This window comes from Erpetoichthys calabaricus, chromosome 3 (genome assembly GCF_900747795.2).
Source record: "Erpetoichthys calabaricus chromosome 3, fErpCal1.3, whole genome shotgun sequence".
Lineage (NCBI taxonomy): Eukaryota > Metazoa > Chordata > Cladistia > Polypteriformes > Polypteridae > Erpetoichthys > Erpetoichthys calabaricus.
In genome coordinates this window covers 155,490,779-155,508,740 of record NC_041396.2, presented here as the reverse complement: position 1 = coordinate 155,508,740, position 17,962 = coordinate 155,490,779, and the positions used below count along the sequence as shown (strand labels likewise).

At 35.5% G+C, this 17,962-nt stretch overlaps 1 protein-coding gene across 1 annotated transcript in view; it reads right to left on the bottom strand.

Annotated features, from left to right (window-relative positions):
• Positions 1 to 17,962, bottom strand: part of arid1b (AT rich interactive domain 1B (SWI1-like)) — a 708,988-nt gene that overhangs the window by 598,669 nt on the left and 92,357 nt on the right. Inside the window, 1 exon segment of the mRNA XM_028797431.2 lies at positions 16,402 to 16,596. Within this exon segment, the coding sequence (XP_028653264.2) occupies positions 16,402 to 16,596 (195 nt within the window).

Sequence of the window (17,962 nt, the reverse complement as noted above, 5' to 3'; positions counted from 1 at the left end):
TAATCAATTCTAGAAGGAACATCTGTGATGTACTCACTGTCATTGCAGTGCACATTCATTATTGACTGTGCTTTATATAATAATTATAAAGAAGTAGAAGTGCGTATGCATTTAAAGTTTGTATTTAATATGATTTAATTATTATTAGCAATGATAAATAATTCAGAACAAGAACTATGAGGTATGTATATAAATACAGACAAATAGCATGTAACACTGTTCCAAGATTTACTGGCACTTTCAGAACCTAAGCTTGAATATTAACAACTAAATTGATTAGCTGACAAATAACTGCTTCAAGCAGGCAAAAAGGCTTCAAATAAAACAGCTCCTCTCAAACAAAAGTAATCACCGTGAATTTGCAATTGTGTAATGACGACACATACCGTCTCAAGTTAGAAAGTAGTAACTTACAGCAAAAATGAAGATCAACCAAGTTGTAAGCACATCGGTTAACACAGCTAGAAGGTGTTAAAGTGTGTAAGTTAAGTTATACTGTAAGGCAATTACTATTCCAGATTAACGACTGGAAATATGAATAACTCTTCAGAACAGTAGCTAACCTGACAGCTAAGAAATGTTTAATGGCTGACATCATTGCACTTACAGTATTAGCAGAACTTTAAGCATTTCTTACATAATAACAGAGATAACAAAGGAGTTAGCTTTCAGATTTACTGTACCACTTAACAGCACTATGGAAAATTTAAACTGCTGACCAAACAGGGCATTTGATATTTCATTTCTGAAATGAATCTATTACATGTTCTTTAGAGCCAATTCCAACTAGTTTGTTCAAGAACTCACACTAGTTGCACAATAGTGCAAGTAATATATCTTTATTAAATGTCAATGGTCATGATTCTATCAAAGATAGTCCTTATTAAGAAAAAAAAGTGATTTAGAATCAAGTTTTGTTAAAAACTATGAATTACTTGTTCATAAAATAGAAAAGCACCCTTGGCATTTTATTTTACTCTTGACTAATATACAATAGTTAATGGTATCACAACAGTCACTCTAACCAGACACTGAGTCTGCTTATGGATTATTTTTCACTTTAATGCCACATTCTTATAAAGGTGACTGCCTCATCTGTAATGACAGCTACTAAAATGAAATGTTCTGTCATGATTTGACTACCCAAGCAGTTTTAAAAAATCAAATGTACAGTAATTTTATTCATTTCTTTTGCTTAAAGCTGCTTAATTATTTGCCAATAACGTAAGAGGAAGTAGAAGAAATCAAAGAGTAAAAAATGAAGAGGGCTTTAGGCAGTTTCCAAAAAATGTTATGAACTGAATGCCGAACATTTTTTTTTAGAATAGTTGAACTTAAACATCAACAGGAAAAACACAAACACAGATAACACTATGATACAAAAAACAAAAAACTACAAAACCATAGAAGCCAGACAGAATGAAAGCATACCTTCAAAGTTTAAAACAATTCTGAACGCTTTAGCATTTGCATGCATTTTTACAAAGCCTCGTCAAATTCCGTTCAAGAAAGCACAGCTGGTGCAAGGGAAGTGAAACCTCATCAAGACTCCAGAGTTGCAGATAAAGTATGTTTTTGCTGGCAACTGGTAGAAAGTGCATAATTCAAGCCTGAACTTTCCAGTGAGCTTTCTTTTTTTAACTAAGCACTCCAAGTCAATCGGCTGCTTAACTTAAGATCTGCCCTTGTTGTTACTCTTTCAGGCAACCATTCACAACAAAAAAAACGACTTTGGAAACCATACTTTGTTTAAAAATGCAATTTTAATGGTAGCTTTTGTTTTTTGAATATATGTGTTTAAGTGCATCGTTGGATTAAATGCAATTCAAGTGGATCAAAGAAGCAGCTGCAACTTCAAATGTGTACCCCCTTTCTTTCCAAATCTCACTAAAAAATAAAGAAAAGCCGTCAGATATTTATTTTATTGATCTGTAAACTATGTAGTCATAAAACTATCACTTGATGATGTAGTCAGAAATTACAATGTAAAGGCTTACTAGACACTGAATTCATCACAGAACTCACAGAAATCTTACTATCACCATCCTTCTAGCTGCCGCAGAAACATCAACTATTAGGTTGAACCTTACAATAAACTTTCCAATAAAATACAAATTTAAATGCATTCTGTTCAAAGTTTAAACATCAGTTTCATGAGCATCAGAATATGATTTATGTGGATTTCTGTTGTTCCTCGAATGGCAGCAAAGCAGACATTCAACCAATCAGCTTTTAAGTTAGCTCTGACATCAAGAAACACTGACTACATGCACAAAGGCAAACCATTTTATATATCTAATCAGTAATGGCGCACTGCGCAGTAACATGCAGTGAATACACTTGACTTGAGCATTCATAGTTTTCATACACTTTCTCTGCACGTTTACCATTCATTTGCTCAGAGGTTGATGCGCTTGCTGCTTCCTGAGCAGTTCTTCTTTTCTCCACCCTAGCGGCCCGCTTCTTCTCTTCTTTTGTCGGCATCTTTCATGTTAAAACTGATTATGTCAGTTTTTGTGTTGCAATTACTTAGTACGTTTTCTTTAATTTTTCACTTAAGCTGGCACTTAAGTCTTCAATCTGCCTGAAGAGGTAGGGGAAGTGACGGTGGTAGGGAATGAGAATGGCGCCCATATGCATGGGCTGCGCGGCCGCTGCCGAGAGTTGATTCTACAATTAAATAAAAATAAAAAGAGGAATAACCTTGGAGGTCAATTCATCACCCTTAAAGCAGATAGTAGACATCACGTAGTATATCTGTACCAAATTTCAGGTCAATAGGTCAAACGGTTTGTGTGCTACAGGGGATTTAAAAGCCTGGACAGACAAATGGACAGCCACGGTAGCGTATTGTATATAAGGATGACAGCGTAAAAGAATCTGTTTACCTTAGAAATTTAAATAATGAAAATTTTCTTCTTCGAAACAATATTTTGCATAGATTTTTGTGACTAACAAAGGAAGTTTTTTTTTGTTGTTTTGTTTTTGTATTTTTTTTTTTTTTTCCAGATTGGGATTTTACAATCTTCGCTTCACTTACAGCTCATGAATGAAAGCAAATGACTTTTACAGAGTTATAGGAACAATGGAAATCCAAGGACGTCACATCCACCTGTGGAATATGCATTATCAAAATAAGTGTTTAGTGATTCACCAGTGCTTCACCATGTAAATATCTGTACATAATCAATCGAATATTGTAAAATTTATCATACATTTTAATGTAGAATTAATTCCCCTTTTATGATTTGTGTGTAACTGGTCACTTTGAAAGGTTCCATCATTGGTTTGAACAGAAAAATAGTTTGCAGCACAATACTGAATATGTGAATAAATTCCTTTTTTTATTTTACAGTTCTGAAACATTATGTAATATTTCTTTTTACTAATAGCTAAACTTTATATGCTACATAACAAATAAAATATAAAAAAAAGATACTGCAAATATGTAAATTTTAACAACCCCCGGTCATCACTGTTCATCACCAATGGAAACATAAACCTATGCAATGTAAACTGACAAATGAGGAAAGATTCACGAATAGTTTTGAGTGAGATTTTCAGAAAACACGAACATTTTTAGAAAATATTATTACTGCAAAAATATAATGTGAAACCAAACACTGTGTTCTGCCAAGAACTACATCAAATAAACATAAGTAATCATTTAAATAAAATAAAATACACTGTGGCTTTTAATAATAAGAATGCATGCTCATAACAGCAAAGTCACCTTGACGGTATTTTTTTTCTCCTACATGGTTAATTTTTTCTGAAAACATGGTATAAACTAAAATGGACAATGGGCTTCAGTTTTCTTATAATATTTATGATGCCCCATCTCCAAGTTATAAATCTCTGATAGCCAAGAACTGTCTATGGTGAGGCGTCAGAGCCCTTTGTCAATACACTAATTGTATTATATACTAGGCCCTAGGGTATTTCAGGCTTTTTTTCAATATTATTATTATGAAAACAAGGAAAACACAAGTAAATGTAATATGCTGTAACTTTAGAAATGACTGATGCCCTGTCCATGACTGGTTCCTGTCTTGCAGCCAAATGCTACCAAAAAAGGCCCTTCTCTCCTATAACCCTGAGATGGAATTGAGCAGGAATGACAACAGATTGACCAATTAATTCCTTTAACCTCTTTAGCTTATTATTATGATTTAATATAAGCTTTAGCTCTGACTGCACGCCTGCATTTAAAAAAATCATTTTCATGAAGAACTTAGGCATTTTAAGAAACACTTCATGTACTTGTGACAAAAATAAACAAAACACAGGTTTTAACTGTTTCAAAATCAAGAAAATGTATATTCTACCACAATATAAAATAAAATTCAATCAAAAGTAAAAACTACAACTTCCAAAGTATTGACAAACATTAAAAACATATGCAAAACCATTATGAGATAGTTTTTCATGCAAAATAGAGCCAGAGGAATCAGCTCAGCGAGGTAATTTTGAATAGCATTAATGAATTCTGGCCAAATTTTGCCAAAGCTTTGCGCCATTTAAATTTTTTTTTTCTAGTTTTAAATAACACAATATACCATTTTCAATCGAGTCTTACAGGGTGGATTAGGATTCTTCCAGTCAATTGAGTTAAGTCAATGCACATGCAATGTAGTATATGAGATCACAATAGATTTGTCTTATCACATGCAGTGCTACTCCATGTAATGCTATTAGGGAATGAAAAGCAAGTGTGATTTCAACAGCATCTGACAAAAACATAAACAAGTTCTCATGACTTTGTATTTTTCTTTAGAAGTTAGATCTTTCTAAAACACATTATAATTTGAACTATAAGGAGACTTATTAGAAGTATTACAATTAAAAAACAAGCACTGCCATTGAAGGAGGATCTCTCTCAGGTGTCCTTGTCTGAAAACTGACAAAACTAACCAATCAACATGCGATCAGTTTGTTATCAATCCATTAACAGATGTTAAAAATGTTTATTAATCAAGCTTCCAGATACTTGTTGAGCACACTGGAAAGCACTGGACATCCATCCATCCATTCTCCAACCCGCTGGACATTTGCTTTCAATAGCTTATTATATGCATTAACTGTAAAACCTTCAAAAGCTTTAAATGATGGGATGACCACATGCTGAAGTTCTTTTCATTAAAAACAAATATGTGAAAGGGTCTCAAGACTCTGTAGAAACAAGTACACCTTAAGTATAGCACAGGACAGCCACAATTGCTAACAAAAGTCTCATTGGTATAAGAAAGAGTCAGGGTGGGATACTTCTTTCTTTTGTTAGAATGGGATCACAGGTGCTGCTAGGAGGTGGGATATGCTGTATGTGAATTGTATTAAGAAGAGAGAGTTGGGCCAAAGATGCAAAGCAAATTCTCTTCTAGTGTCCTTGCAGCAAGGTTGGACCAAGGTTGGCGAGGACAGAACTCTTGCCTGAAGTTTCACTGCTTATTATGGATCACACATACTGTAATACTCACAATTTCATTGTTGTCTTCCATTTTGAAGTAAACTCTTACATATTCTTATTGTACACAAGCATTTGTCATACTGTTAAAATCATGTCTTAATCATACCATCAGGTTCATTAGGTACCTATTGTCCGATTTCTATGAAACAGCTAAGAACTTATTACGTTCATTCCATTGCTAATAGAAAAATCAACATAGAGGTAAAGGCCCCAGAGAGCATAATTTACCATTCGGTGCATTAATACATTACAGTTTATTGTTAATGGTGCAGAAATGACCAAATGCCTTGTTCATGTTCAGAACTGTACAATCAAGACCTTCATTTAGAACAATAGGGTTATGTATTGCTCTGTTTATTCCTCATTTGTTAAGGTTATAGGTATAGGTAGATCTGGTCAATAAGTGGAATTTTCAATTTTCAAAGCCAATATTGCGATGTTCAGCACTTTTTTTTCTCTCCACAACTTCTTCTAATCATTAAATAAAATGGTCTGACTATGATGACTCCACCTAAGTTGCCTGGTAGTGATAAGTATACAAAAAATGGAGCAAGGATCAAAAGAAGAACAGTTTAGAAGACATAAAGTTAGCACTGCTATTTACAAATTGTTTGGTTTTATCCAGGATGATAGTTCAAGTACTACAACGTCTAAAGATAAAACACCTTACTGTAATATGAACAGGCCATCCAGGCATGTGCGGCACCTGCAGTGTTCACTGTTCCATTGCATACGGTATGGAACAGGTTGAAGCAGATAACTGTGACTTACAAATATTGCAAAACACACTTTTGCCTATTTCATTTGCAACCTCAAAATAATCATTATTTGGCAGGGATCAGATAAATACACTAACCACTGAACTATACCAAAAGTGTCATGACATCACATCGTAAGTCCTCATCAGTCTATTTCACACCATCTCCATTACAGAAACTTTACAAGCAGGAATAAAAACAGCCTTTAATTTGTTTAATTTTTTTCAGTGTTCGTGCATCAGTTATGGGGTTAAACTGCTTAACATTACACTTCATTTTCTTTTTAAGTTTGTATTTTTATTTAGCAGATGAATTTAGCACATAAAGTCCTAATTGCAACAATGGATATTCAACATATAACACATTTTACATTAACATTTCTAAATATGTTGCCCTAATGATCTTTGATCAGTTAAGATTATTGGAGGAAGTTAAATATACAAACATATTATTTTGTGATAGTTAGTAATAGGATAAAAAATATCAGTTAATGAAATTAAATCTATGTGATTGGATAATGCGAAATTTTATTAGGGAGATGTTATTTCACTGATCATTAGGATTGACAGTAAAAAGTAAAGGTTTTCTGATTAGTTGCAATGGCTCAGTTTGCACTGAAATATCACCTTACCAGAATTTCAAGTGCCCCCTTATAGATTCTTACCTGGCACTGGCCATGTAAAATACCTATGTATACCATAGAGAAAGATGAATTCAAGAAGCTGTTAAAAGCACTGGATGCAAAATACAGATTGTCCACATGCACCACAAAGCCTGTTAGATACAAGGAAAAGCTCATACTGTATATGCAAATACATAATTTAGAACTATTACAAATGATGTAAATTATAAAGAGTATATATGTGTAACATACATATGTATATATGTAATATAATCTGAGAGTACGATACTATGCTGCTGCTTTGCAGTAAGGAGACTGTGGAAGATTGTAGGTTCGCCTCCCAGTTCCTCCCTGTGTGGATAGCGCTTTGAGTACTGAGAAAAGCGCTATATAAATGTAATGAATTATTATTATTACTAATCAAGCTTTGTCTTTTCTTCTATAAAAGTCAAACAGAGAGAGAGAGAGAGTTCCATGTTTATTGAATGATAGATACAGAGGTAAGCAAGGCAAGCAAGGTACTGAACATAAAACATAAAACGGAAACTCAAAAATAAGAGGAGGAGATATAAAACAAAACTGATAGGAAAAAACATGTTGTTTGAGTTGTTTCTATGAGGCAAAGCTAAAAAACGTTCCCTTTGCTAATAGTTCATATTATTATTGTGAGAAAATATACCAGATTTTTAGAGCTGTATAAAAACACATGTCCTTATGGTGATGATCTTCAATTTTCAATGTGTTTTGAGAATCTATTGAGATACACTGAATATTGCATTTTGAGTCAAAATAATCACAAAATCAATTTAAGTCCATATCATGCAGCCCTATTTATAGGAATTTAAAGAAAGCATTGGTGTGAGCTATTAAATGCTAAAATGGTAGATAACAGTATATATTTATGCATAGTGCAAGTATATGCTATGTATTAATGTTCCTATACAAAACGGGTATGCTTCACTATCCCAGTGAAGAGAGTTAAAAATGTGCTTAAAAATAAGCAGACATATTTTTTACTTTAAGTATCGGTTTTTTAGAAGCAGTAAGATGACATGACATTGTACTAGTTACCATATTAAGTATATGGGACAAATATGAGAAAGAACCTGATAAAATCTTTTCAACTGATGGATATGTATTATTTCATATTTTTCATTTTCTAAGGATAAGAACAAGCAGCAAACCTCTGAAATAGAACATATAGATATCTTTGAAGCCGAGCAGTGATTTAATTTAGCCCAAAAGACTTGACGGTCCTTATATAAAACCAATTATTTTATGAGCAGCCTGCAGCGCAGAAAGTTACCAAAGGGGGTGATTATAGCAGCACGTATTAAACTCTAAACTCCCTATAATCCCCTTAAATGTCACTTGCTTGATTAAATTGGAGATCCAAAACACTTTCTATAAAGGTAGGCTTCCTTCACCTCTTTCTGCAGCTGTCAAGTACACTATAAACAACTGCACATATAATTCCAGACCACTGCTATTTATCTGTTCACAATTCCCTCTTGATTGCCAAAGCCAAAGTCAAGATGTCCCAATTAGCAATGTCTTCACCCAGCTTGTTGACACATATATCTCTCAGCATTTCCTTTTTTGTGTTGTCACGTTCAGACTTTATCCATTCCTTAGGCTCAGCCCCTCCATGCTATTAAGGAAGACTGAAGAAGCATGACCCCTAATTAAGAAGTACAAAATATTCCCAGTGCTACAAGGACAGTGTACACTTTTAATCTGATGGTGACACAAAATACCAGAAAATGCAATCAGGACTTCTTGCATAACCAAAAACATAAGAAGAAGAATACAGATTCATAAGATGATGACAAGCTTGAAGGTGCTGCCACCTTACTGTGCCAAGACCTCACAGTAATTTTGGGCTAGGAGGCCATCTATGTGGTCTTTATATGTTCTTTCCATGTCGCCATGGGTTGGCTCCCACATTCCAAAGATGTCAGGTTAGGCTGACTGTCAACTCTTATATCTCCTGGTGGTTGAGTGTGGGCATGCACAAAAGTTTGCCTTCCCAGTGACAGGTGTATTATGGAAGGTCCTTGGCTATCATTGGCTCTGAACAAAAAAATAAATGAAAATCCACCTTTTGTTCTCAATAATACTAACATTTGCTATTTTATTAAATCATTTCCACACACTGTAACCTAATCGGTAAGTTCATACAATTATATAGCCCAACAACTCTGCCAGTTCCATTTGAACATACCAGCATACACCGACAGACAACAGTCAAGGGTTCCATAAAAGAAGAAACCTAAAGAGGTGATTATTTTGTGTTAACTTTATAGCTTCATGTTGCAAACAAAACTGTCTACTTAAAATTTAAAGAGACTGGGGATTAGGAGAGAGAGAAAAACGAACTCTCAAAAATAAATGGAGACTAATGTAGACTAAAACTGCGTCTTCAACTTGATGCAATTAGATTGATTGTTTGCTATAAATCTCCAGCATTTGGTGAGGAAATGGGTGTCACACTGTAATCCTTTTAAATGGTGCCAATTTATATAAAACAAGTGCGGTATTGCCATTACCTTTCCATAGTTTTGATCGAAGTTTGAGAGTTTTTACTAATTTTATTTTTAAAAAATCATTGTTTTGCACTGCTCTTATATCAAACACTGGAGTACCAGCAATCCTTTCCAATCTTTTTCTACATTTATCAACACAATAAACAGTAAGGCAAATTAAGCAACCTTGTTGCGCTTTAAATGCACTAAAACACATACTCACATTTTCTTTTTTTTTTATATAAAAGCCCAATAAGTAAGCGAGAGCATTTCACATATATGAACACCAGCCAAAAGCAACATTCAACTGCCTTCAGGGATAATGATGCAAGGTTGAAGGCTTTCATTTGTGGAAAAGAACATAGTCCTTTTCTGAATTTATAAGACTTGAAAATTCAACCTCGATCCTGAAAACAAAAAACTTCCATTTCTCATTGGATTATTGTGACATAAGAAAGCTGCCAGAATGCCCTAAAATAGTTTATACATACAGAGACTCAAATGAAACAAATAGTTAGACTAATTGATGATAAATGAAAGTTGAATTTCAAAGAAAAAAAAGCAGGAAATTAGAAACACAATGCTTTGGCTTTTTAGCATTTGTTGTGTATGTTCCAAATAGTAGAAACTTCAGAAGAAATGCAACTAAGAGTGGAGTGGTGGTTGTGTAAGGAACTATTTCGTGTAATCTCTTCTTGTGCTTTGTTGACCAGGGTTGTTAATAAAGGTAGCCATCTGAAAAGAGGAAGGGTCAGATTAAAAGTTTGTTAGTTGCTGATATCATGTGCCCAATGTGACTATCCATCCATCCATCCATTATCCAACCCGCTGAATCCGAACACAGGGTCACGGGGGTCTGCTGGAGCCAATCCCAGCTCATCACTATTCCTCTTAACACTCCATCCATTTGCCAGCTGTTCTTGACCCCATCTTTCAACTTCAATGTACTGGCAACTTCAGCTGTGAGGTAGTCACAACATACGGCAGAGTCTGTTACAACTGATCGTGGACCCCACCAGAGGTTTATTTTCTCCACGGATATTGCTCACTAGCGTTTCCTTTGCTCTCCTCCGTTGTTAATGTACACATTTCAAAAGTTCATTAATGGACAGATATTGCTGGGCTACATTTATTTTAATCAGTTTCTCACCACTTAGTTTTTATTTCTGTTTAAACAAGCAAGTGTCTTTTTGTGTACACGCTATGTGATTTGTAAAGTTTCTAACTGCATTTATCTGTGAACAAGTTACAGCACTCTGAGCCTGTACTCAGTGAAGACTGTGATACAAAAATAAAGTGAATTGAACAGAGTTGAATTTCTCTCTATACTTTTTCATTGTAGAAGGGCTACCCAAAAACAACCAGAATTGAAAAAAAAAACGTTTTAATAATTTTTACTTACTAAAACGTTAGTCTCCTTCAAAGTACTCTCCATGTGAATGAATGCACTTCTCCCAAAGGTTTTCTCACTGGTAGAAACATTTTTGGAATTGCTGAAGAGGAACATTGTCCAGGGGCGGCACAGTGGCGCAGTGGGTAGCGCTGCTGCCTTGCAGTTAGGAGACCCGGGTTCGCTTCCCGGGTCCTCCCTGCGAGGAGTTTGCATGTTCTCCCCGTGTCTGATGGACACCATGGATGTAATGTTGTCCAATGCCTGCAGCGATTCTTCTTCAACTTGAGTTCTTTTTTCATATGCAGGAACAAGAAAAAGTCGCACGGAGCAAGATCAGGTGCGTAGGGAAGCTGGCAAGAACTCCAAGACGCACAAGTCAATTCAGAAATCTCTTCGATAGTCCAACGACAATCTTCACAAATTGCATTACAAACTTTATGAAGATTTTTGTCATTTTTAATTGTGGAAGGTTGGCCAGATCTTGGTTCGTCTTCAAGTGACATTTCCCCTCGCTTAAAACGCGAAAACCACTCATAGCTCTGAGTTTTACTTAAAGGTTCCTTTTTAAAAGCAGTTTCAAGAATCACTACAGTTTCAGCAGCTGTTTTCCCTAAGAGAAAACAAAATTTAATGTAGACGGAATGTCGTACGAACAATACAGAGCAACGCCACTTGGCAGACTGCCACATAATACTATAATATGCTACACCTAGCAGCGAAACTTGCAGCTAAGTCTAGATTGCACGCCAGGTACAGATTCCGGTTATTTTTGGATACACCCTTGTATCCTTAAGGGAAAAGTTTTGTATTTTTTCAAGTCAGTTATTTCTTTACAATCATGGTATATATTAGTTTGTCATATGAAATTGTATTCTAAAGTAAAGCATATTTTATAAATTTAATAAAATCACTAGCCGACTCTTACATTTTATAATGGACTTCATTGATACCTGGGTTCCATTATAACAAAAAGCCTTAAAACTTACCAAATATGTCAATTTTTCCAGCCAAAAATGTTATTGAGTATTGATCTGCATCTTGAGATTACACACGTATTGTAAAACAGTGTATCCATGTTGTGAGATTCTGCCATTTTTTAAGGAGACTGGCTGTGCAAATCATTTTGCTAAGTTCAGCTCCCTCCACAGCGTACTTCAGGTGCAGCCTGCACAACATGGAGGAGGTACTTGGCCCCAAGGAGCATGGATACAGCTTGGAACGTGATTGTCAAGTGTCATTATTGGAATTATTGAATGTTAATGCCCAGCTGTTAGTTGCTTTTTCTGTTCTGTAGACAATTAGGCAATAATAACTGACAAATGCACACTTATGGTCACTTATATTTATTCAATATATATGGAAGTTTAATTCTTTCATAAAGATAATGCCTGCTACCACTGAATTCAGTAAGAGACTGCATGTATGCATCATGCAATCAAGTGGCAAGAACTGCACAGACATTATAGGCATCCATTCATTCACCAAACCCACTTATTAAAGCCTGGTGTGCAATTCACCTACGTTTAATCAGGTTGAAGTTCAGTAAAGATGATTTAGCATAGGCAGAGAAGTAGTGCAGAGCTGTCATACCTGCCTCACAGAGGCAAAGTCTGGAGTAGCTTTTATAGGTCCTTCTGGTTTATTGGAATGAGAGACTGTCAGTGAGTTTACTCACTCAAACATGTTGCTCCATGTTCTCTTATTACTATATCCTCAGCAACAGTGACTCACCACTCACCATGCATTAAAAAAGTTGATAATTGGTTTGTGGTGCTTCAATCTGCTCTATTGCACACTCTTGTCTTTCTCATTTTCTGAGTATTTTTCTATCGTGCATGCCACATACCAGACCACAGAAACTGCAACGTGCCAGTAGCCTGGCTCTTTCAAAAATCTAAGGCTTTTATTAAGAATACAATGCAGTGTAATCAATTCAGATTTACTGTTATTTGACTAAGTGCAATGAAGCTGTTTATGTGATCTTTTCACTGTGCTGCCACTTAGCATGAATCTCACTCTGTGTACTATGTAAAATTATAACACACAAATGTAACTAGTGAAAAGTAGGCGCTGTTTAGGAAAATACAATTATATGATTTTTGCATGCATCTGTCTGTTATTACAAAATTTCTGAAGAAACAGAATTGCAATAGGATTACATACAGAATATAGTTTTGCACTAAGGGCTTGTTAGGATTGTCATCACTCCAACCACAATGGCGGCAATGAGCAGACAAGCAAATATGAAATAAATTCTTACCTCAAGAAAAACAGTTGTAAGAATCAGTGATAAAATATTTTTGTTATCACAAGGATGCCTCATAAATGCAGAAGGCATGCTTTCTTAAATAATAACCTTTACAGTTTCAAAGTGGCCATACTTGGTAAGTTTTGAGGCTTTTTCGTTTACCTATGGACCTGTGTACCCTTTGCAAGCCATAAGGACAGACATGGTATTTTTAAAGTTAATAAGAAATACTTCAATTTAGGATGCAACTTTATTAATATAAACATAGACTGTGAAGAAATAACTTTGACTTGAAAAATACCAGACTTAATCTTTAAGTGTTGGCTCACATCTACTTTTCTTAATGTTGTTTTAAACCTGGTTTTGTTCCTGGCTATATATCGGTGTCATGTTTGTAGCTGTTTGCCATGCTTTTGATCTGTCCTTCTAACTAAGCTCTATCATTTTTTGACAACTCTTGCTTCTGACTCCCAGCCTGTTTTATGACAAACACTTTTTCCTTCTTCTAATGTGTCTATTCCTGAACAGTTTCTTGATTTCACATGAAAATTGTGATTTATAATTGCAGAGACTAAAATTATTACTTAGATTTCAATCAATAAAATAGTACACAGTAAAAACAGACAGAAAGGGAGAAGCAGGGGTTCCCCAGAAACATTGCATTAAAAGAGAGACCCCACCTTGACGACACACGTTACAGTGATGACAAATTATGCAGTATTAACACAGTCAGATGAGAGAATTACACAGAAAATGAGTCTTGCAGATTAGTATGTGGCAACAATAGAAGTGATGACTTGATGTCAAAAACAGCAAATCACTGGTAAGGCAGTTTTTCAGCTTCATGGTTGTAGTTCTATTACAGATGCTAGTATTATGTGTAAAGTGGTGACAACATGGGTAACTCAGCTGTTAAAAAGATGCCATAGAAAACAGTGTGAAAAACATATGAAGAATTTGCAAACCAGTGACACATCCCAAAGCCTTCAATCTAAAGGCAAACAATTACCTATTACAAATGTTTGTGGTAGCATAACCTCTTACAAGAAGAATTACCAGAAGTACAAAAAAAATAATAAAACTAAACATGTGCCAATTCACATTTAATCACATAACAGGTTCAGGTTTCGGTCAAATCATAATTACAAAATTCGGAAAAATAATTGCAACTTCATATTATGCTTAAATTGTGCAGCCCTCAGTTCTACTTAAAAACGTTGTGAGCATTTTCAACTATGCCCCTTCATACTGCAACTGCAAACCCTTCAAATCAAATCCATGCATCACGTTTAACCCATGCTAATCCTGCCCAATTAAGCACCCAGTATATACCCCCCTAGAAGGCTTCTGTCACAAATGAGAGTCAAATGTAAGGAAAGAAGAGGAACAGAAATGTCACCATTAGTGATTTTGAGTGAGCATTGACCTAACAGTTAAACACAAAGCAACAGTCAGAGATGACCTTAAGAGCAACTTTTGGTTCAGCACTTTTCTGTCTTCAAGCAATCTGTGTCGCTGTGTTTCAGTCAGCTAAATGTGGTTCCAGTGGTCTTTGATCTCAACAGCCCAAACATTTTGCCTGAAAAATATATGTGCATGTCATCATAGAATGGTCAGGTACTGGCTTAAAATGAAGTTCCTTGAAGAGTTTTGGGCCACTAACACCCACCAAAAGAAATTGGATGTTCCCCATGAGACAGGCTCTACTAATGTCTAGAACTGCATATTTGTGATACAGCGCCATTTATACAGTAGGAAGTCAAACAGTGATGCTTGGTTTTGTCAAATGACATATCTTAGGGAATATTACCTTGTTCCTCTTGAAAGTGAAATATGCTGTCAGTCGATTAAACAGTTTATTAATTTAGGCTTATTCCTCAAAGTGATGTTTTTGACCACAATTAGTTTGTGATATCTTTCTCTCTGAGTTCCATGCCACATATACTAGTTCTTCTGAAACATCAGGAAATCAAGAAGGATTTATTACTGAATCATTGAGCACTGATGCCCCAACATTCATTCTAAACAAGCACAATATAGCACCATATCGCAGTCTGTGTGCCTTGTACTTGATACAGCACAGTCATCGACTCTACAATTATACACTGTTGTTTTTGATTACATCATGCCTGAAGAAGGGGCCTGAGTTGCCTCAAAAGCTTGCATATTGTAATCTTTTTAGTTAGCCAATAAAAGGTGTCATTTTGCTTGACTTCTCACTACATTCATAATGGCTAACACGGTACAACACCCTAGTACTACACTGCTGTTTTGATATTTAACCAGTAATCCTTTCACCTGTTTCCATTATTTATGTTGCTCTTTGTTGCTAATACCAGAATGCATGTTTGAGTGTCCCAAACTGTAATTTAACCCCAACCCTCAAACCTCTCTCTAGTTTTACCTATGTCCCTAAATAGAAATATGAGAGTTGATGGAGCAATAAACCCACACTTAAAACTTCATAAGCTCCTGAAGGCTTTGACCCATTCATTTAAAAAGTGGAATGATCACCTTCAAAAATATATACCTTGCCTTGCCGCATTCAACAAACTTCCATCACAAAGCCAGCACTTTGGCTTAAAGGAAGCAGCTTTAACGACCAGAAGCCACTTATTTCACCTTTCCTTGGGCTTCAAACCCATGTATTTACTCACTGATGTGTGTTTAAGTATCAACAAGGTAGAGCAGAACTACATTTTGATAAAGAGTAGCCAAAAGTTTTGAGAAAGACATGGTCTTCAACAAAGATGACTACATGAGGACCTCATTCAGGTGATCCAAATACCCAGAGTCATCAGTATTCGTTTTGGTAAATGGAGAATCTTATACTCAACAACACTGGTTGAAATCAAGGTGAAGTGCATTCAACATGAAATCCAAGAAGCACCTCTTCACACAAAGGCTTTTGGGAATCTGGAACAAACTACATAGCTGTTAAGGAGGAGACCCTGACAGCTTTGCGAAAGGATCAAAATTAAATATGATGACAGTACAACTATTAGCTAACCAAACAAAACTGATAGACTGAATTTTGTGCTTTTTTGTCAAATTTGTTAAGTTTTCATTTAATCACTGCATTCAAGATACATACAGTATTTGAACTTGTTGCTAAATTCATGGAACACAAGTAGGATGGGCAAAAAGACCATAGAAATGGATCCTACAGACAAAAAATTGTTTTGTTTGCTACTAACACAGGACACCAATCCTACCTATAAAGTGACTTCATCATCTTTTGTGATTGGTTCATAATTTAAAATTATGCGAGATGCAATACATTTCATAAAACAACAGTGTGATGTTTAGGGAAAAAGGTGTAACGAACAACATAAAGTGCAAAAAGTTAAACTGACATATAGAGCAGACAAGAAAGGATGATCACTACCTGCTGCTGAGAGAAGTGCATTCCGCCCATTCCTCCTTGACTGTGTCCATGCATTGCCATTTGGTATCTGTGAGGAGAAGGGGATGCGTAGGGCTGCCCTGGATAGGAGCCACCCTGCTGAGTCTGCGAATAAGGACCACTGCTCATCCCAAACAGCTGCGGTCGCTTCATTGCCATTGGCTCCATTTGATTTGCCTATGAGAGCAAAAATAAGAAAGATGATTCATCTTCAGCACATTTGTTAATTCTTCACAAAAAATAATGGGTATGTTTGTTTTTAAATATCATTGTAAGCTATGCTGATCATCCATTCATTCACTTGTTATAATAAAAAAAAAAACACTTAATTTAGTTCGGCATCAGTTGCAAGGCAGGAACTAGTTCTGGACTAGGAAATCAGTCCATTGCATCAGACACTCACACACAGGGCCAATTTAGAGACTCCAGGTAACCTAACATTCATTGGATTGTGAGAGGAAAATCTGAACGTCTGGAGAAAACTTCACACAGGCAGAAGAGACCATGCATACTTAGCACAGATGGTATGCAAACCAAAGTCACTGGAGCTATAAGGCAGCATTGCTAACCAATAAGCCACCATGCTGACTATGCTAACCACACACTTGTTAATTCACATTTGCTGGCTAGTTTAACAGTCAACAGAAGCTTCAGATTAAATGATTACACTAGAGTTTATGATTGTATTTGATCATTTTTCAAGTCACAGTTGATGTGTCACTTTTAATCTGATAGTTCCCTATTTTAACTGCAAGTAAGTAGCATTTTTAAACCTTGCCCCACTCCATTTTCAAAATGTTATGCTGCAAATTCCTTGCAGATAAGAAGCTATGGTCTGTTTCATGAAAACAGTTTAACAATCATAACATTAATAATGCCACAAATGAGACAAAAAAATCCCATTCTCTGAAGTCACACCCATCTAGTGTAGAGTGACCATTTACTGCCATGTTTACTACCTAGTAACTGTCCTTCTGGCCTCTTTGCTCAAGAATGTATTACGGCACTGATCAAATCCAAGTTTTTTTTTCTTACAAATGAAATTCACCTCAAGTGATTTTTGATAAGAAAGCTTCTTTTGAACACAACACGAGAAAGTTAATGGATGCAAATTTTTGCATTCCTTGGATGGCTTGCCCGTCTGTCAATATTTATCCGTTTCTTTCTTCTGCTCAAGCCAGATGAAAATCTTTCTTATTTGAATAGAAATGAAGTATAAATTTGTACAGCTACATATTTGGGTGATACAATTAACATGTAAGTACTATCCAATCAGAGCATGAATATTCTGGCAATTAATGACACCATTATTAGGAATCCTCAGGGCATCAGTAAAGACTGGAAAGCACCTTCCGAATCCACACAATGAATTATTACAGTGGAATTGAGTGAAAACACACGAAAATGTTCAGGAAAACATCTGGTCTCCCTTATCACCAACTCTTATCAGAATGTTCTCCATCTATGTATGTAGAAAATTAACAGAAGGCAGAAGATGAAAAATAGTTGATGTACTAAACATCCTTTTCAACATTAGCAAAAA